The sequence below is a fragment of the Sebastes fasciatus genome, chromosome 17 (assembly GCF_043250625.1).
Source record: "Sebastes fasciatus isolate fSebFas1 chromosome 17, fSebFas1.pri, whole genome shotgun sequence".
In the NCBI taxonomy this organism is placed as follows: domain Eukaryota; kingdom Metazoa; phylum Chordata; class Actinopteri; order Perciformes; family Sebastidae; genus Sebastes; species Sebastes fasciatus.
The window spans coordinates 6,676,946-6,698,972 of NC_133811.1; the positions used below are offsets into that span (position 1 = coordinate 6,676,946).

At 40.5% G+C, this 22,027-nt stretch overlaps 2 protein-coding genes across 2 annotated transcripts in view; one reads left to right on the top strand and one right to left on the bottom strand.

The window, feature by feature from the left end:
* Positions 1-5,463, top strand: part of eepd1 (endonuclease/exonuclease/phosphatase family domain containing 1) — a 34,433-nt gene extending 28,970 nt beyond the window's left edge. The window contains exons 5-8 of the mRNA XM_074613974.1: positions 1,991-2,125; positions 3,491-3,629; positions 3,755-3,949; positions 5,041-5,463. Of these exons, the coding sequence (XP_074470075.1) occupies positions 1,991-2,125; positions 3,491-3,629; positions 3,755-3,949; positions 5,041-5,231 (660 nt within the window). The 3' untranslated portion in view covers positions 5,232-5,463. The remainder of the gene's footprint in view (positions 1-1,990; positions 2,126-3,490; positions 3,630-3,754; positions 3,950-5,040) is intronic.
* A 3,200-nt stretch (positions 5,464-8,663) lies between these two features.
* matcap2 (microtubule associated tyrosine carboxypeptidase 2) lies at positions 8,664-20,411 on the bottom strand. Its single transcript, XM_074613676.1, has 7 exons — positions 20,139-20,411; positions 16,593-17,260; positions 14,474-14,617; positions 12,555-12,687; positions 11,933-12,238; positions 11,724-11,821; positions 8,664-10,861 (listed from the first exon to the last, which is right to left on the bottom strand). Exons 1-7 carry the CDS (start codon positions 20,161-20,163, stop codon positions 10,703-10,705), a joined length of 1,533 nt encoding a protein of 510 aa, XP_074469777.1. The 5' UTR covers positions 20,164-20,411; the 3' UTR covers positions 8,664-10,702.
* Between the last annotated feature and the right edge of the window lie 1,616 nt (positions 20,412-22,027).

Sequence of the window (22,027 nt, forward strand, 5' to 3'; positions counted from 1 at the left end):
GACACACCAAGCCGGCTGTTGGACAGTTTGGGGCCGTCGGTGAGCGTCTGTCGTCCTAGTTTTTGCGGTGCGTCCCACATCGTCGGCTCTAGTCTGCCCGTGGCGGAGTTTTTTCGGCTGATTCAGCATGTTGAATCGGCAGCGGAGCTCGTCGGTGAGAGAAATCACTCTGATTGGCTGTTCAGCTTAAACGAATCAGTGCACAAGAAGAGAAACGGAAGTGAGTAAAGCAAGCCAACGGGTAAAGTCACACAGAAGGCTCTTCTCATTTTTCATCTTTATCTCATCTGATCATTCCGATACACAAATACTTTCACAGCGACACGAACATCTGGAATGAAGCTAAGTGGTGAGTGAGAGTGGTGTGTAAATGGTCGGCAGACGCCGCTTTCTTTCATGTACGTATCATAACAACGGCTTGTATATCCGCAGTCTTCAGGTTTCCCTTTTTTAATGACAAATACAGACTACCGCCACCTGCTGGTGTGGAGAGTTATTTCCTCTCACGCAGGAGCAGAACGTTCTGTTCATGGTAACTGGCCGTTGAAGGAACTGGCCTTCTACCTCCAAGAGGTCAAGGCCCAGTTACGTGTTGGTTAATCTTGTGTGACAAAGCGAATTTCCAAACAGATGAGTTGAAGCATAATGATTCAATTTATTCCGAACAATCAATGTTGCATAAGTAAAATAAAAGAGTTTACAGATATCTGGATCCAATCAACGTGTCCCTGACAACATACAGTGCATGGGTCAGTTCGCGAAGTCTGAACCCCGAGCTATCCCTGATCCAGCCTATTCATGGTTTACACAATATTAATATTCATGAGCTTATGGCACGTGATGTTTCTGCTGCATATCTTCTTCTTTGTTATCTCCTTCTGACTCCTTCCTCTCTTTGACCTTGCAAAAAGAACAGCACCTGCCTCCTCCCTTTCCTCGCAATCACTCCATTCACAACAAATCCAACAGTCAGGTTATTTCAGGTCATTGTAAGCACTTTTGTACATAATAAATCCAACACCGTCGACTGTAGTCTTCGCGGTGTGTTCAAGTTCAACTTATCAGCCGAGACAAAGGCGACGTGAGGCGATGCAACAGTCGGCCTTCATCACTGCTAGTTCTTTGATGTCGACTTGGTGTGTCTGGACCTATAGAGAGGAAATTGCGTGGCCGGAAGGTCGTCAATTCAAACCTCCAGACCGGTAGGATGAATCTGGGTGGGGAAAGTAAAAAGCAGCGCTTGCCCCTCTCTCATTACCAATAAAAAGATACGAGTCACATGAGGGATGTGTACCGTGAGAGAAACAACATGTAGTTTCATACTTACAGTTTTCTATTTCATGCTGTATAAGTGTTTGTATTTAACTTTTTCTTTTTCTTAGTATGTCTCGGTGCTCTCACACACTATATTCAGTCATTTCTTATTCATTATCTCTGCATTATGAGTCTTCACTGCTGCAAAGAAGCCGTTTCCCCCACAGATATCACTAAAGTATCTTAATGGATATTTTCTTTTTAATAAGCAGAAAATGTAGCAGTTTGATAGCTGTGACTAAGTCTCGTTAGCTGATCTTATATCTATAATATATCTCTCTGTGTGAAATGAACTGCAGTGTGCTGCTGTTACCCACCTGAGAATGACCTCAGGGCTCGTACAGCACTGTAGAAAATAATCCAATTAAGCCATGATCAGGAAATTGATGTAACTTTGCGTTTCATTAAATGTGCTTTCTTGCTCGTCTCTGTAGCGGACGTGCAAATAGTCATGATTCTGCCTTAAATTCAGGACATCACGGCTTAGCTTGTTACAGTTCGGTAAGCCCGGAGGTAGTTCACATTGATGGCCATGTGACGCAGTGAATTACGTATTCACAAGTGGTCATACGCCATTCATTAGTAATGGTGTTGAGGCTATTTACGCAGGGCAGTACAATAATCTTTAAGAAAAAACAATTATCTTACTCCATTTCCCATGATCCTCCTGTTCCAGGGAGTGAGCTACTCTGGCTTCCTGTGGGACGCTTCGTCTGGTATCGACCTGAAGGATGCTGCAGTCCTGGAGCCTCCTGTTGTCAATGGCAACGGGAATCACACTTACCCCCGACCCTACCTGGCTCATTTCTCTGTAAGTAATCATTGATTCCCAAAACAGATTGTAGCGTTCAGATGTTTGATAAAGACAAATGTATTCAATGATAATATCAAGGTCTTTTTATGTTATGTTACAATAAAGAATGGGAAGGAAATCAACATATTACTCCATAAACATCACAAAGGAGACATTTTTCCCGGGCCACTAAATGTAATCCATTCTGTTAAAATGAGATGAAGTTTTGCTTTCAGCTGTTTGTAGGATTATTTCTTCTGGGTTTATCAAACACCTGTAGCTATCTCACAGCAGCAGGAATGATTTGTGCGTCTCCATGTGAGTCATTTCAAGTTTTAAAACAATATATTGTTATTTTAATAAATAGGTCAGGAAATAATTGACCCCTTTAGGCTCAATCACCATTGTGTTACCTCATCCGGCGATAGATAGTGAATTAACAGACATTTATTTAAATGATCACCACTTTAATATCAAAGTCTTGCACTATTTCCAGTAGTGGCATTATTGTGTGTTAATAATGCCATATTTTGTCATTATGAAAACACATTTTATTGTACCATAAGTTACTGTAGTTAGATAAACCGTCATTACACATGACAGGAATTTCAGAGTTTAGAAAATCATAAATAATCTTTTTGTTTTGTTTGAGGATAATTCCAGTTTATTAGGCGGAGGTATGTTTCACCGGCGTTGGTTTGTTTGTTTGTCTGTTAGCAGGATTACTCCAAAAGTTTGCGATGGATTTGAATGACATTTTTTTGAGGGTTGGGCTGTGGCACAATGAACAATCCATTAGATTTTGATGGCGATCCAGATCATGATCCGGATTCAGTAATTTTTTTAGGGATTCCGATCAGCCTGAGCATTAAGACCACAGTGTAGCTGTAACTGATGACGCGTTGATGACACATGACCCCGTCTCCTTCCTTCTGAGAGCAGAGAGATACGTGTGTGGATGTGTGGCAGACATAACAAGGCTGCTGAATGAGAGAGGCATCCGCCGAATAATAAGCCGACCACCTCACGGTACCGCCAGCTGTGAGCTGTGATCTGTGATCTGTTTTTAAAGTCAGGCACCTTGGCGGAGGTCTGCGCTCTCCGAGTGCCATTCTAGTTACAACTTGGGTTTTATTTCCATCGTTTTGTTAATCATTTCTCTGAACTCACCAAAGTAATTGCTGAAGACATTGCTAAAAAGAAGTCAGACAGAGCAAGAAACATGGCAGTCAGGGATCAGACGGGTTGTAAACAATGGTTTTACTATTGACAGGAATTAGTCATAGCAACAACACATTTTTTAACACAGGCATACATATATCTCTGTGTTTTGTTTTGTTGCCAACTGGATTGTGACCAGGATCAAATGATTGTTCCCACTAGGTTGGTTCATACGAGCTGACGGTGGTGAACGTCCACATGCCGGCCACAGCTGCATCAGGAGAGTCCAACGGCAAGAACCACAACACAGAGGAAGCCAAGTGTCCGCACCTCTCCCCCAGCATCCAGGAAACACTCAAAGGTCAGTCCGTCAGACTGGACCAGTAAAAATATCACACCACATGAGATCATTCAGTCCTCCGTCTCTGCATGGAGGTGAATTATGAGAATTTCATCCTATTTTCTCTCCACATTGTCTCTGTGCAGGTGAGAAGGAGTTGGTGGTGCTGGGAGATTTTGGCTCCCCTGCTCAGAGCTCAGAGCTGGACATCCTGAGAAAGGAGAAGCTCTGTGCTCTGATACCGTCCTCACAGTTCACCAACATCAGCACCCGCTCACCACAGGGCACCCGCTGTCTGGACAACATCTGGGTGAGCCGCTCCCTCAAGAAGATCTATTCTGGTAGGTGCTGCTGTATGGGTCATTCAAGTCATTCATAACAAGTCAAGTCTTGGGTCAAAGTTAATCGAGACAAATAGAATTAGAGTCTCAAGCTATAAGAGGAAAAAGTAATTTGAGAGAAGTACAAGTCAAGTCTTCAGTCATTCCTGACAAGTCAAAGTTAAAGGGATAGTTCCGATTTTTGGAAGAAGGGTTGTCTGAGGTACTTATCCATAGTCAGTGTATTACCTACAGTAGATGACGGTCGGCATGCCTCCAGTTTGGAGAAACAGACAGGATTACCAGCACAGGAGCAAAGCAATGTACTGCTGTGGATGGGGGGCAGCAGTAAAACCTATTTTAGCCACCTAAAACAATCAATATCATAAGTTTAAGTGTACGCTATATTTAGAATATTTTCACCACTTTACCTCGCCGTCAGGCAGTCCTTTCCGACAGGGAACTGAATTATTTGTATCCATCTATGCTCTCGCCTAGGTCACCAGGCTCCATTGACAAAAATGGTAATTTTACCTCGCAGAACAAAGGAGTTGCTGGTCTACCGCTGCCTCGATTGGGTACTTTGTTTGTGCTATTGTGTGACTTTGGTGAATCCGAACTAATCAAAGTCACACAATAACACAAACAAACTAAAAGATTGGGGCAGCGGTAGACCAGCAACTGTGTGAGGAACTTTTTACTGTTTATGAAACAGTCTAAATTTAATACTGATGCCACTATAATATGAGCCGCTTTCGACCTTCGACCTGCCTCCTCCGCTGCTGGATGCTCAAGCCGTATTGTTGGGCCCACTGGAGGGAAGGGAGGCCAGGGAGAACCAAAACCAAGACTACGCGGTGCAGACTGTCAGATCCTACTGCAGTAAAATGAGAGGTTTTCTAAAGGGACTCTGATGCTCGGAAGCACTACCGCTTTTGTCCACCGTAACCACCAAAATCAACACAAAATGAAAGTTCTTCGTAGTAACTTTAAGTCTGACTCAACCCAACTGATCTTGTAATCATGGCAACCGTTTTCCCCCACATGAAGGACACCAGGTTGGTTTCCTTTTTGACTGACTTCCCCTCTCTTTGTGTCTTTTCCTCCAACAGGCCACTGCATGGTAGTGCGGGAAGGCCTGACGAACCCCTGGATCCCAGACAACTGGTCATGGGGCGGCGTGGCGTCAGATCACTGCCCCGTGGTGGCTGAGTTTTACGCAGACGTATCCCCTAAGGAGTTGAATAGGCCTGGTATGGCCGTGGTGGACAGAGGAGACATTATGCCCAAACACGAGCGGTGACGGCATCACAGTAAAGACGGACGACATCAGACTTTTTTCCTGCTTTGTCTCGGTTCGCTGTGGAGTTTCCTGATGAATGTGAAGAAGTGCCAAGATTGCCTTTTGGGTTTCAATTTATCAGTGTATAATAGTAACTGGTCATAGAGCCATAAAATATATATATAATGTACTTTAAACAGAAATGTGCCAAACATTTTCTATCTGTATATAAAAATAAAGAGAAATTAATAGATGTTCCAGCTGTGTCTGACCTCTCATTAATCTAATGTCCCCCAGCCTCCGCTGTGACGCTCATCCGCTCTGTCAGCTGAGAGGGTGATAACATCCCAGCTGTAGAGCTCATGACGGCTGAGCTACTGAATTATGTAAGCCAAGTGTGCACGTGTGAGCTGCCATCTCGCTCTGTGATGGAAATGAGGTGCCAGGGCAGAGTGCCATCAGAGGACACTGCTGCCGCCTCAACTGATCATTAGCTGACTCCACAGTGATGCTTTTAAAGGAGCAGTGTGTAGCATTTTGGGGGATCTATGAGCAGAAATTCAATATAATATTAATAAGTATGTTTTCATTAGTGTATAATCACCTGAAACCAAGAATCGTGTTTTCGTTATCTTGAAATGAGCCGTTTATATCTACATATAGAGCGGGTCCTCTTCAAGGAAACGGCAGCCATGTTTCTACAGTAGCCCAGAATGGACAAACCAAACACTGGCTCTAGAGAGGACCATTAGCGTTTTTTCGTTGGCCACTGCAGTTCTCCAACGCGCTTGGCACACGGGAGAAGTTTCAGTTGGTTGCAATCTGCAACCTCACCGCTAGATTGCCATCAAATCCTGCTCACTGTGCCTTTAAGTACTTGGGAGTTATGTAACAAATAGGTCAACGTTTAGGTTAAAATGACTACATAAGTGGCGTTACTTAATGCATGGGTAGGCAGAATATTTTTGGCATCATTGGGCAGAAATTTCATAACAACCTTTCAGCATATTGTAATTCAAGTGTCCTGAGAAAAAACTAACAGAGCCATGAGGAGGAGCAGAAGTCTGTAGACTAGGAACATCTTGTAGTGTACTGTTTAGCTGTAAAATGAGAAAGTGTGCTACGGCTGGTGGGTGGTGCTTGGTATTTCCTCAACTGATCTCAACACTAAAAGATGATTCTGAAAACATTTGAGGCGAGAAATAGGCATTAACGTAACATAATATTGATTCATATTTGATCAGCGCTGCCTAGTTTGACCGTTTGATCGGAGTTTGTGAGTGATTAACAGCTGCTCAGAGATGGCAAGGCTCCAGCTCGGCTCTGATTGGTTGTTTTCCTCCGGTCTGTGAAATCTTGCAGATCCCGTTAGGAGCACCGGAGGACACAGAGGCACATGATTTTTTTCAGATTACAGGTCTCATGCACTTCTGTTAGGATAAAATAACTTTTTTTAATCATATTTGCTCCATTTCTACCTTCTGCTGCTTTAAAATGGCATATAGGTTTGGTTTACCGTATAGTTTTAATTCATATAGTGCAGACCTATAGTAAGTAATGTATAGCCATATTTTCGTAATATTTATAAGGTATGCACATTATGATGATGTATGTATATGTATGCTGTAATATGTAAAACACATAGATGTATTTTTTACATTGAATATATGTTCATATTGCATAGTATACTGAAACATGTATTACATGAATGCGTATATAAACAGTATTATACTGTATATCTGAAAAGCAGATATTGGATCAAAGTATTTGTTCATATATAAACATTTATAATCCATTATTTCTCATATACTTTATCTGTGCTGCTTTCAGCTGGCAGTGATCTGGTGGATTTTATGATTGTCCCTGACGATTTCACGATTTCTCTGGAATGTTTCTGCAGCTGTAGGTCTCTTCTTGACAATGTATTATGTGCTACTGTCCTCTAGTGGCTCTAGTTCACAATAACCACTTCAACCATCTCTTCATCTGATGAAAACATGTTCATACTGCTGCAGGACAGTCTTCTAAATAGCAAGGTTCAATCTATTGATTCATAAAATGATAGAAATTACAGTCCATTTTCCATTTTAACCATTGCTGGTTGCAAAAATACCAGATATAAATACCCATAAAATAACAACAATACAGAGATAAACAACATAGAATCATACTCCACAAGCAATAAAAAAGTGTTAGAAAATGTGGAGGGTAAGAAACATTGAAAAAAAATGAGAAAAAATTGTTATTTATTGTAAAAATTAAAAAAAAGTAAATCAAAAAGCATGTCTTATAGTTTCATGATTCAAGATTCAAGAGTTTTATTTGTCACATACTCGTACAGGATGTGCAGTGAAATGCAAAGTGGCAGTGCTCACAAGATTGTGCAAACAACAACAACAACTACACAAGTATATTTAAAATGTAATAAATATTAAAAATGAAAGGGACAAAAATTTAAGTTTCCATACACTAAAACTTTTAAAAAATACTTTAAGTCGGAGTGAGAGTGCATTTTCATTAGAAATGCACTACATGTTGTGCACATTGCGTTCATCATACCAGATCCAAGTGTAAGGATCGGTCTGCTGTGTACTGCAGACCGATACCTATTGTCCAGCATGTCACTGCTTGTAGCCATCAGTCACCACCCGCGACCTCGATGGTTTCCAGTTTCCCAGTGAAACCAGACGCTGGTGAATGGGAAGTGTGACACCTCTGGACAGGGTTCGGAGAGGCCGGCGGTGTGTGTTGTGTTACTGCGGTCACTCAGATTGTGGGTCAGCTCTGGAAAACTCTCCTCATTGATCCCTGACACTGAGAAGAGCTCCAGATACTTGGCCTATATTCCGTTCAGCATCAGAAGCAGCAATAGCTACGGTGGCCCTGAAGTGCAAAACACAACAACAATTCACAAAACACAACTTGGTGAGACTCAAACCGGAATAGGTAGGATCCCTCGTTGCTCATTGGATGCACTGTCTGGAAGTCTACGACAAACAGAAGTAGTTACATTTGCTGTGTTTTCACAGCTCGGTTTTGCATAGTCCTACCCTATACTGCGCTGTGATTGGAAGACGAGGAATCATTGTCTAATACTTACCTTCCTAATCCAGTTTGAGTCTCACCAATGCTGTTATGTTTTATGACTTGCTGTTGTGTTTTGCGATTTGCTGTTGTGTTTTGCACTTCAGGGCCACCATAGCGATCGGCTGACATTAGGCTAATCCATTTTTTATCCATTTAGTATAGAGTGCGACAGGAATGAGTCCTAAAACCTGGAAATGAGTTATCATTTTAGCACTTCTGGTTCCCCTCGTCTGGAATTTAAATGGATTTTTTAAAAGGATTTCTAGTTAGATGCCTTAAATAAAGTCTGTTAACACAAGCTGTAGAGATTTTAATGTTTTCTTCTACGACATAAAATACATCAATAAATATCCCAAAGCACAAAACTCATTTTCAGGTAGTCCACTTTATTTGAAGATTTTATCTATGAATATCACAAAAAAGTCACTCAAATAGAAAACGTCACGTAGGAATGCCATGTTATTAAACTGTACCATTTAAGGGGCCTTTGAGGAAGCAGAGTAGCACACATGCTCTCAATATTAGGTCATTCTTGGTATTATAACGACACAACAACTCATCAAATATCACAGTAAAACCACGAGGCATTTGGTTTGTAAAACATAAATATATCATAAATGACACCAACCGTAGGCTGTATAAAAGAAATGGACGTACTGTAGCCTCCGGGGTCTGAAAAGTGAAACCAATGCTGAAGTGCCTTAAACTTGCATTCTTTCTAACAGCCAGCAGGGGGCGACTCCTCTGGTTGCAAAAAGAAGTCTATGAGAAAATGAGCCTACTTCTCACTTGATTTATTACCTCAGTAAACATTGTAAACGTGAGTTTGTGGTCTCAATCGCTAGTTTCAAGTCTTCTTCAATACAGCATGATGTTCATTTAGTAAATTATGGTGCCATTTAGAGTCAAATAGACCATAAAGCAGGGGATGCTTTAGGGCGTGGCTATCTTGTGATTGAGGTAAAAAAAACAGCCAAAAAACAAGATAGTGCGGCCAAAATGCCAAAATCAAGGCTTCAAACCAGCAGTCCACAAACCAGTGGGTGACGTCACGGTGACTACGTCGACTTATATACAGTCTATGACACCAACACAGTAACTGCCCATATCAGTGCAGTTGAAAGGGTAGATCGAAGGTAAAACAAAAAGTGCAAAACAGGGCTTCAAGTCACTGCACTTGGACCACGAGGGCTTCATAGGAACTCACCTTCAAAATATACAATATTACAAGTGACTTTCACACTTCAGGGACATTTTCTTTTCAGCGAATGTAGAACAATACTGACAGGCTCAGTTGTAATTAGCAGGCCTGCGTGCAACAACGCTGACAAAGCACTTTCTATTACACGTTATCTGTCCATCTCTCTTTAGTAAGACAGACCTGTTGCAAACCGTCCTGCTTTCATCATCTTTCTCTCTTCTTTCACGCCTAACATCTGTACTACAATAGTAACCCCTTAGCGGTATCTAGAGGAAACAAAGTGCAAGAATGTGTTCATCTTCGCTAAAGAGACGGATATAAAACACTAGGTAAGTACACTTAAGATCACAGGTGCAAAGAATCCTTATATTAAAACTAGATCAATAGGTTTTTGATGCTGAAACTAACCATATTCATGCACACATGTCCACAAGAAATGAAGCATTCAAGTAGCCTCGAAGAACGTCATTAATGTCTGTCGCCTCTGGGACGGCAGTAATTTGAACTAATCCGAACGCAACCCAATTATCCTAATCCAAAAGTACGTTGTAGAATTAACATAGTTCTGTTCACTCACAGCGAGTCTGTTGCCTCACTGAGTAACAAGCTAACTTGTTCACGAGGTGCGTTTATGTTAAAAACAACAAGATTTTTAAGTCTCAAATATCAATATAAGCCTAAAAAAAGTCCTCAGGCTCTAATTTAGGTCATTGTGTGTTATTAAAACTCTCTTTTAAAAACATTAGTTACGAGGAATTAATGAAAATCCTCCCGAACCTATAAGACTGGGTATCAAACCACAAACCAAACTGAGTATCACAGACTGTCAAGTAAAAAACAAAGTTGGCACCAAGTGCTTGGTAAATGTAGAAATTAATTTTCAAATTAATTTTTGTATTGATCAGCAATCCAGGTATTTTATTGGCACTGGTAAGAAAATGAACTACACCGATCCCTAAACACAACACACTGAAATGATGATCTAACCCTACTGTACCTGTGGAGAAATGATAATTGATAATTCAAAGCCAATGTTGGATCAAACTACTGCATCTGTCTAACACAACTCTACACTGCATGCAATACAGCATGCGGCACTAATCACACACTGTGCTACCGTGCACGGGGACGGTGTTGAGGCATGCGGGCCATGGCTGGCAGTGGTTTTATTCAGGTGTGGTGTGCAGGGGTTATTGGAGCGGGCTCAGATGATGGCCTTGAGCTCCTCGTCAGTCAGCTCGTTGACCGCCATGATTTTCGCCAGCTGCTCGGCGTACTTCGCTTGGTCCTGCATGAAGTGCGGGATGCGGACGTTCTCCATCTGAGCCAGGGCTTTCAGGCGGTCCACGTCTTCAAATGACACCTGAGCCCACGGGAAAATAAGAGAGAATTAGCACTTCAAATCAAAAATCGTTTGTTCGTCTGTACTTAAATTCCCACCAGGCAGCGGTGAAATGCGGCTCGCTGCAATGATTTAATTTTTCTGCGGCCGGTGAGGCGTGTTCATGTGTTTCAGGTGGGGAGAAGTTCTTTGAAACACAGGTCAATATGTAACAGGAGTCCCAGGATCTGTTTACTGATTGGCTGCGAGTCCTGTCTGGCCACTAAAAGCTCAACGGGAGCTGCCATTGCAGCTCCCGTTGCAGGCCGCACTTCGCCGCTGCTCTGGTGTGAATTCTGCGTCATGGCGGTCAAAACGTAGTGTGGAAGGCTGAACACTTCTCACCCTCGATAGACCTTTCTCACAGAGGACATTTTTGACTTGTGCTTTTCCTGCTATGACAAGTCAAAAGTGACATTTGTTTTTTATTGACGTTTGTGACGTGTTTGGGACATAGTTGGGTTACGTTGTTTCTGTACGTATTTAACTTACTTTACATACTTATTTGAAGCCCAACCATGATGTTTTCCCTTACCCTAACTAAGGGGTTTTCTTGCCTAAACTGCAGACTGCGTTGTGTACAAATGACACGTGAAAAGGCTAACATGCATACTCATGACATGTGGAATGTCCTTGTAATGTTGTGGTATTTATACGCTTTCCTCTGAGAGTGAGTTGAGCAGCCACCAGCTTGATTCTGGATGTGAATGACAGCACTGAAACATCTAATATAAAGACTTGTACCAGTGGATAATCCAGGAAGCAGTTACACAATGTAGCTGCTGCTTAGTGAATCAGTGAATCAGACTAAGACTACCAGATGGAGATAGTTGAGCTGTCTCACCTTTCCTAGAGCCATCAGCAGTGGGAAGTTGATCTTGTCTCTGTATCTGAGGATCTGCAGGATCCCATCCAGGTAGACCTGGTCTTTACTGAAGCACCCTGAAAAGAAGACCAATGCAAGTTTGACAAGTATGAATTCTAAAAAGGCTAATATTAATATTTGTAATGTTATTTTGAACATATCACAACCCTATCTAGTGATATAGTGACCTGGCTGTGCCGTATCGGTCTGGCCCCTCTTGGCCCGGACGCAGTAGTCCCAGCGGGTGTTGGGATCCTGGACGAAGCGTCCCAGATCGTTGAAGAGCTCAGAGAAGGACATGTGGCTGGCCTGGTAGACGGTGTAGTAGAGCAGGGCGGCGCGCCACAGCGTGGGGTCTTTCCTGAACAGGACGCTGTGGATGCTGGCCAGGCCCTCCTCTGTGGGGTTCAGAGGCTTCAGGTTGAGCTTCTTCCTGCCAGCGCTGCTGCTCCACGGCTGGTGGCAGTTGTTGATGCCGCGGAAATAATGTGTGCCTGGTGGACAGAGACAAGGATCATTTAATTTCATTAAGAAAAACTACATAGAAATAGCCAATCTTCTCGCTGATGGTCTCGTGTACTTATGTAGGTCATATAGAGGCATTGGTATTAAATTGAGACTGTTTCATAACCAGTTAAAAGTTCCTCACAGTAACTTTAATGAAATACTGGATGACGGCCAATCAGACGTCAGAGGTTAATGTCTTCTGATGAACTTCATTACAGTCAAATTGAATTGATTTTCCTTTTAGCTGGTGACCTCCAGGAGCCCCACATTAAGAATAAAACAGAAGTATTGTATGGTACCCACCAATCTCATGCCTCAGCATGCCTTCCAGCCAGTGCTCTCTGGCCGTGGAGATGTTGATGGTCAGAGTGGGTCTGCTGTTCACCACTGTCATGGAGGCTCTGGACAGGAGGTCGTCTGTCACCTGGGCTACGATCTGTCAACAGATAGAACCCAACGTTACGTTTTTTCTCTATGTCTTGTCCAATCCACTTCCACCACTTACCAACATTAGTGATAGCAAAATGATGGCATGGCTATTGAGTTAGCCATGGTACATGTGTTCATTTATTGGAATTCCCCAGTTGGGGGAGCTTGAGGATGTCTAGGTCTTCAGTGTGATCGCACCCAAACCATTCATTTCGATGAAGGAGAGGATGAGACATATTAACTTCCTGTGTGGCAACATGATCCTACTTGCATTGAGTTTAACCAACTTTGGAGCCCATTGGCTGCCAGCCTGATGACGATTTAGCGCCTCGGGGCAATGGTCAATATTTCTGGGGTTCTGGTGTAGCCAGCAGATATCCGGGCCATGACTTCCTCTTGCACGCACCGGTTATTGGTTACAGTCCGATTAGCAACTTGAGATACGAGAATGGAGTTTGAGTCGAGAGACGACGTCTACGAACAGATTGTTTCATGCGTAGCCAGTTTACAAGCTATTAAAAAGCTAGTTAATCATCAGACGATAGTCGATGGGTTCCCAGATTGCCTTGCGTTCAGTCTCTTTTGCTCTCCACGCGGACTGTTTTACCTGCATGCAACCAAAACCCACTCAAACATGATTGGTCAATACTACTCAGACTACAAACGGACAAAAAATGGAAACCAGAACCCTTCCGATACTAAAATCGTGTCCCATTAACTACAGATTCTGCATTCATATGCAGATATCTCTTTATAGAGATCAAGTTCAATCTGATTCACATAGTATGGCTCTCCGATATCCAGCAAATTATTAATGGTTTTTATTCTTGTTTATATAACTGCACGATAATTACTACAAGCATTGCTGCATGGCTGGCAGTAAATCCAAGGACATTAACAGAGCGTAATGACAAATGTTATGGTGTGTATAACTAGTAAAGATGTAAAAATAGTTTTCACCTTGTGAAATGTTGTTGACAAGACAACCCAGCCCCAGTATCTCCAGCTACTTATCTGACTCTGTCCTGCCTGCTTGTGTTCTGTTCATACTGCATTAAGTGTCTGCGTAGGCGGATATATTCAGACGTGTGAAATCAACGTGTGTGTTCCTAAATTTTGGGCTGCATTCGTATCATGTCCGCAAAAAATATCAGTGTGGATGTTGTGCAAACCCTTGTGGCTAAACAGACGCTGAAAGTATGACGCTTTACATTTCCTGAAAAATGTGTTTTTATCATTTGTAGATGGGCTCAACGAAATGGGCCCCGAAATGCAAGTGTCAAGTGAGCTTTGGGTGAGTTTCTCCTTTGATGCTTTTCACTTTCCTTTGTCTTTTCTTTCCACTATCTAGTATGTCTAAACCCATTAAGACTTCACCAAGCATCCACAAGGTGTGTGTAATGTGTTCAGTGGAACATTAATAACTTGATGATGTAACATGTATTTGTTGGTGGTTACATAAACACGGCTCGGCACAAGCAAACTGCAGGATGACTTCGGCAAAGGCGGCTTTTTGCAGGGTCTTACTTTTCCCTGGAGCTCAGTCACTTTGATGCCCTGCTGTCTGCTGCTCTGCAACGATGATGTACAAATCCAGCGTGACACAGACTGCAGTGCAGCCACAGAGAAATACCAGCCTCCAAATTACAGCCTCTTCATGACCTTTTTTTTACTGTATGTAATGTGCTCTACAGTGGGAATTGTCAGAACTGTTTGTTGTCGTTGACAACACCATGAGAGTTTGCATTCAAAAAGCAATGCCATTATAAAGGAAGCCTGAGTTGTCCTCTTACCTCCCCCAAGCAGCCTTCCTTCTCCATGTATTTCTTGACGCTGTGCCAGATGCGACTCTTGGTGAGGAGGTTGCCCCCAGTGGCCTGCTCAAACTTCTCATAGCTGCCATATCGCAGCAGGGCGAGCTCCATGATGTTCACGGCCTGCAAGAGATGAGAAAGTCATCATGTAAAAGCTGCCCGTGACTAATGACCTTCTGTTGTTGATGCTTTGGACATGCAGAGCTGGGCAACTTGGCAGTAATACTGCTATATTACTAAAAAGAATGGAGACAAATTTTAGTGTGTTCGCTTTCAGTTTAATGTCACCCTTTGGTTTGATGACTACGGTTTTGAAGCTTCGAGTTCGGCATTGAAACTAGCGTGTGAGACCATGTTTACAATGTTTACTGAGGTAATAAATCAAGTGAGAAGTAGGCTCATTTTCTCATAGACTTCTATACAATCAGACTTCTTTTTGCAACCAGAGGAGTCGCCCCCTGCTGGCTGTTAGAAAGAATGTAAGTTTATGGCACTTCAGCATTGGCTTCACCTCTCAGACCCGGAGGTTGCCCATTGTTGGAAACACATCTGATACCCTTATGCTTTCATTTTGTGGGGTGATTGATCGGAACATGAATTTGAATTCTTGGTTTTGAAAATGCTGTGTGTGATTCTTCTACAGCTTCAGTGTTGCTCCTTGTACATGCACTCATAGTGTTAATGTGGATTTAAGACGCCCACTGAGGCAGTTGATGAATCCTCCAGCGTTTGCAAAACAAAGTCTTGTGAATCTGCATCCTGAACCAATTCATCCCAGCCACTTTCAACTGAAAGAGTCACACTGCACCAGCTCTGATCGGCCCTGACGCTAAACAGCATTGGCAGCAAGTCTCTGTGATCACAGTATCCAGCTTGACTGCTGGCATGTGGAGGTTGCTGAGCTCAAACCAGCCAGCTCAGCACCGACCTCAGGCACTATAGGGACGTTGTTGTAGATAAGATGAATGACATGTCACTGCCTTTGGGCGAAAATTGGTGGACTTTTGTGCATACTGACTGAATGTACTTTTTTTCAGCATACAAGCAAGCGAGTTTCAGGTTTTTGAGTTTCTCTATCTAATTTTTTACCTTGAAAGAGTACTTCTGATAATTATAAAAGAAAAGAACGTATGCAGCCTAAATAAATAATAACAATAATAATAAACGACAGGCTTAATACATGCCTCAGCTTCTACAATGGGTCCAAATTGTATATTTAATTATTAGCAACCTGGGGGTAAAACAAGTTGAACATCACACACATGTTTGGTGAATGTAAGCTCTCCGTTTTGCTCTGTTTTGGTCTCCACCAACTCCTGAGAAAAATATCCAGCTGTATAGCGGCTAAATGCTCCACGATGTTCACCAGCTAGTCTGCCATTTAGGCACATAGTGCACAGTGGGTTTGGAATCTATAGGTTGATGAGAGCGGTGAGATATAATTGAAACAGAAAATTTGCAAAAAACAAAACAAAAAACAACAAAAACGAAACAATGAGCTGAAAGATGCTAAAATGCTCTAAATGCATTGTGGGTTCATCACTAAGAGTAGAGATGTTCCGATACCATTTAATCCTTTCTGATACCTGAACTTACAGTATCAGCCAATACCAACGTGAAAATATATAGATTTTATTATTATACAGCTGTGACAAACTACCTGCAATCAGTTCTTCTTCGCTGCTCTAAAACAGTAGTTGCCAGTGGCAGCCATGATACACCCAGGACGACAACAGCCTAGTGAAGGATACTGTTCTGGAGCAGCGAAAAATAATTTATTTCCGGTTAAACAAGTAGTTTTTTTCTGGGTCAATAAATTATTGTATCGGAAAGGTGCATAGACTAGCGTACTCCTTTTGGGCAGTATCGGACGCATTTCCGATACTGGTATCGGTATCGGAACATCTCTAATGAAGACACACCCCTGTCATATCGCACATAGTCATTTAAGCCACTGTTAAAATACAGATGACATATTGTCAGTCCTATCGATACACATTATTAAGCATTTCAATAAAGTTTATTTGTTGCATGAGTTATTGCAGCCAAACGAACCAAAGTAAAATAATACAATTGTTCCAAACAAACACACCCTTACCTGTGTCAGGAAGCGATCTGAGGCATTGCTATGCCGCGCCAGGACGGGCGGAGAAACTGGGTTGCTGTACTCAAACTGTGGATTATAGTTGAAGTCAGACTTGAAAAACGTGGCCTTCTCTTTCTGAACATTGGACGGCTTGATGGCTGTAAGGATGCAGAGCTTCTTGGCGTTTTCCGCTTCCCGTGTGATTGATGCTTTGTGCAACGAGGGAAGTTTAGTGCGAGGGGAAGTGGGGATGCACACCTTTCTGAGCTGTGGAACTGTGCGAGGGGTTAGGCCCATGGTGCTGCCCACTACTGCGATGCTCCGTGCTGGTTTAGAGAGATTGGAGTTAGCTGAGAGGACACGATTTGTCTGTGCAGGTTTGCCGCCACCTTCTGGTGCACGCAACTTTTTAGGAGCCATGCCTGGGCGGTTTCTTCGGCTAAATGCGGCGCCACATTTCACTGATGTTTTTGGCCTCTTGCACGGGGATTGCTGCTTCTGACTCTTCTTCTCCTCGGCCTGCAGCAGGACGTTGTAGCTGCTGGAGCCGGAGCTGAAGAGGTCTTTGAGGACGCTGGAAGAAATCTTCTCCAGGTAGACTTGGCTTGGACTCAGTGCCTTGTCAGCAGAGTTTAGGATGTACTTTTTGGACATTTCTACTTCTGGCCAGTGGAGTCTTTCTGAAAGAAGCAAGATGAGAGACCAGTAAGGGAGGACAGTGAATCTGTCTGTTGCTTACTTTAAGATCACCTTCACGTGCAGACCTTTCACACATAGCTTGATAGAGTAATCCTCTTATCAAGGCGGGATAAAATTAGATCTAGTCCAATGCCAAGCTAAAAAAAAACATGGTAATAAATATATAGTATAGAAGGACTGCAACTGATTATTTTCATTGTTGATTAATCTGTTGATTATTTTCTTGATTAATCGATTAGTTGTTTGGTCTATGAAATGTCAGAAAAGTGTGAAAAATGTCGATCAGTGTTTCCCAAAGCCCAAGACGACGTCCTCAAATGTCTTGTTTTGTCCACAACTCAAAGATATTCAGTTTACTGTCATAGAGGAGTAAAGAAACCAGGAAATATTCACATTTAAGAAGCTGGAATCAGAGAATTTGTTTTTCTTAAATAGTTACTCAAACCTATTAATAGATTATCAAAATAGTTGGCAATTAATATAATAGTTGACATCTAATCGATGAATCATTGAAGCTCTACAGTAGAGATACCATAACTTGTAATCAGTGTGATGTACAGTTTAGTTTATTAGTTTAGTTTATTTGTTTCACACATATAAAAAGACAATAAAATACAATTTACATGAAAGGAGTATAAAATATGTGTGAGGGTGTGGTAGAAACCTATAATGACATATAGAAAAGTCAAATCAGCAAGAGATCTTAAATATTTAGCATTGAAAAATAATAAGTGTAGGAGTAAAGTTCAAACAAAAAAAACAAAACAAAAAAGAGGCAGGAGTAGTAGGAGTAATTGCCATATGTACAGTAAGAACAACAGTTTCTAAGAGTGGTCATTTTTTTCCAAATCAAATGTTTTTGTCAGCAGAGAATCTCTTTTTGTACATAGACAGTGTTTTATCATCTCTGTGAGCAAAGTAACAACTATCTTTTCCAACTTTGTTTTACAATCATAATGATGTGATCTGACTCAGTATCCTGTCTCCAGAGACTGGCAGTAAAGTACAAGAGTCAGGGCTTTGCGATTTCCATTAAGGTGACCTGGAACATCGTCACAGTAAGAGCAGCCTCTCAGTTGGGACAAGAGCACTGAGGCGGAAGCCATGCAACCACAGAAAGCACAAACTAATGACCTCAGCAGCACAGTAATGACTAGAGTAACAAGGACAAATTGGAGCTTCATTGGCTTGCTCAGCCACCAGATCAAATACTATTACCTAACACATCAGCTTGGTATCTCATCATTCAGTTCCACCTGATATGATATGCTATTATCACATCATACAGTAGGCAAAGAAGTAACCAACCCAGAATTCCTATCTAGTGGATATTGGCTGTGTGTGAATGTTAATTTAAGACATTTTCATGCCAGTTTATCATATATGAAATCAAATTTATGACAGCAAACACATTAGTTCAACTGCACAACATAATGTATCAATGCTCAAGCTTTTCCATCTCATCCATCACTATTAATCAAAGTATCAATTGTCCGTAGTTTATCGTGATTAATCGCACATTTATCTGTTCAAAATATACCTTAAAGGGAAATTTGTCAAGTATTTAATACTCTTATCAACATGGGAGTGGGTAAATATGCTGCTAAATGTATGTATATATTTATTATTTAATATATACAAAACAATGACAAATATTGTCCAGAAACCTCACCCCTCATATCTGTAAAGGGGAGACTCGTGGGTACCCATAGAACCCATTTTCGTTCACATATCTTGAGGTCAGAGGTCAAAGGACCCCTTAGAAAATGGCAATGCCAGTTTTTCCTCACCAAAATTTAGCATAATTTTATTATTTAATTATTTTGCAAACTTTGTAACAGCATATCTTCACTCTAGCTTTAAAACTGAACCTGCTACAACCTAAAAATATCAAGTTAAGTAAATGCGTTAAAGAAATTAGTGGCATTAAAATTAATTTGCGTTAACGCGTTGCTAAATGAGTTAACTTTGACAGCCTTAATATCTATATCTATATCTATATAGATATAGATATATATGTATATAATTGAATATTGCACACTATATAGTGATCAAATATTTGATCACTATATAGTGTGCAATTTCAATTATGTTATAATATATATATATATATGTATATATATATATATATATAATATTATGTTTTTATTTTCTTTTTTTACATGTTCGACAATAACACATCTAAATAAATAGCCTAAATCTAAATAAACAGTGTTAATTTGCAGTTAATATGAAGCATATGATTAGCAATAATCAGCATGAGTCAGCAGTGAGTAAGCTCACCAGCAATCTGCCACAAGGCTTTACAACACCAATGAGTAGGATACAGGAAGTTAAACACTATAAAATACAATATAGCTTCTATATATAAAATATAATCTAAACAGAGACTAATTAATAAATTCAAGCTTTCTTAAAATATATTCAATTCCTCTCAATGTTCCCTAGTAATAATAATAACTTTTATTAGGTCCACGATACCTTTCTGGAGCTCATATTTCAACTCACTTGCTTTAACTAAGCTGTCACGTCAAGTCGTTTTAAGTTACCATTATTACTATTATTATATTGTAATAATTATTATATTGTAATAATTATTATTATTGTAATAATTATTACAATAATTATTACAATAATTATTGTAATAATTATTAATAGTAATAATTATTATTGTAATAATTATTACAATAAGTATTACAATAATTATTGTAATAATTATTTATTGTAATAATTATTATTGTAATAATTATTATTGTAATAATTATTACTATATTATATTACATTTGTACTATTATTATATTTAGTTATTAATGTTCATGTAATTGAGCTCATACGGAAATAAGAGAAATGCAACCTTACCTGTGACTTTGATTGACTCCAGCATCCTCTGTTGTCAGGTGTCTGTTAACCTGTAGTTAATACCCACACTGCTGTTCGAACAATACAAACGTTTCTTAGCAAAGTTAGGCTAGCTGAATTAACCGGCTAATGTCGCCCGAATAGAAACCCAGCGGTTAAAGCGAGTGCCCTGTAACGACTACGTGTTAAGACACGCAGAAATGATGTTTGAAAAGATATTTTAAGCTGAGCTGACCTGACGCGTCCCGCCTACACTGAGCTCCAGCTAAACTGACTAGAAAGAGCCGAGCTGTCTGTGTGGTACAGTACAGGCTCTGCATTGACTGCTCTGTAACCATGGTTTCGTTGATCACTACGCAACACACACTGGTGCTCATGGGAAATGAAGTCCCTTTTGAGAATAGGTAGAGACTAGTGATGAGAATTCAGGCTCTTTTTAGTGAGCCAGATCATTTGGCTCAGTTTACCAAGAAGAGCCGGCTCTTTCGGCTCCCAAACGGCTCTTCCTTTTACCACTTCTGCCTTTTATAATTCAGCCACATTTAGTACTGTTTTGACCTATGGTTAGTATGTGTGCACATATAACACTTAAACTATTTCATATAATTATACTGAACCTTATAATTTCCAGAATACCATAATTGTACATGCTGCTTCGTTTCCGACTGTCACTCATCTGGTCTCCTCTCTCTCTTTCTCTCCTCCTCTCCCTCCTGCTCTGTACCTGTAGACTGTCAGCGCCCGTGGCGCGGAGAAGATCGTCCTATCAGTCTGCCTTGAATTAATAAAAAAAAATTAAAAAACGGCTCTCGGACGGGAGCCGGCTCTTATCGTTCACTTAAAAGAGCCGGCTCTTTGAACCGGCTCGTTTGTGACAACACATCACTATTGAGAATAGGTAGAGACACTTTTGAGAAAATATCAGGGTTTGGTCTTAAAATGGTTTGAGATTCATAATGTGTAATTCAGCACTAATATATTGTCCATCGATTCACTTTAACGCTTCTATTATTCAGACTCAGACGTTTGTTGCGATTAGACGCCATGAGTTATAGTTTTCTATGGACTGGTTGCACCTGGAAGAAGCAAACAAAAATACCTAGCCAGTAGATTTGTCCTGCTGTTATTTTAAAAATGACTTATGATAATCAAAAAATACTAATTTTATTTATTTGAAGGCACACATGCTATACTTCTAATTCAAATAGGCCTATGTGAAAAATTAAAAATAATAATAGAAAAATAATTAAATAAAAATTTGAGGATCACTGGTTGATGAAGAATTTAACTCAGTGTTACAGGAAAATTGGGCTAATGATATCACAGTGGCTTTTCCCTAACATTTTTAACACTGAAACTAACCCCTTTACAAAATTTAAATAAAGAGCTATAATTTATATATTTTTTAGTTTACATTACAAGTACTAGCAAATGATTCGGTTTATAATGACATTCAATGTGGGGATGCCTATTTTACTGTAATCTTAACCATGCATGATTACGGATTTTTTTAAACAAAATGTATACTTAATGTTTCCTAGAAATTATCATTTGGAAAGTTAATGCAGGATATGCTATGTTTAGTATGCTTTACAAAATATAGGAGATTTTTAATAGAAAAATATAGCTCCTTTTTCTGGCATGTTTGCATATCTTATTTAGTGGCTCCTATGTGTTATGACAAACAGCACAACGTGTGTATGTGTCGTGCAGAAAAGATAATTCATACAAGACACCTTCTCACACAAAAAGTACCTCGATCATATATCTTATACTGTATATACTGTATATGCTCTTAATGTATATGTTCTTAATATGCCTGTATATATTCTTAATATGCCTTGTACAAAGTATTTCTTATATATGTATATTCATACTTCCTGATATGT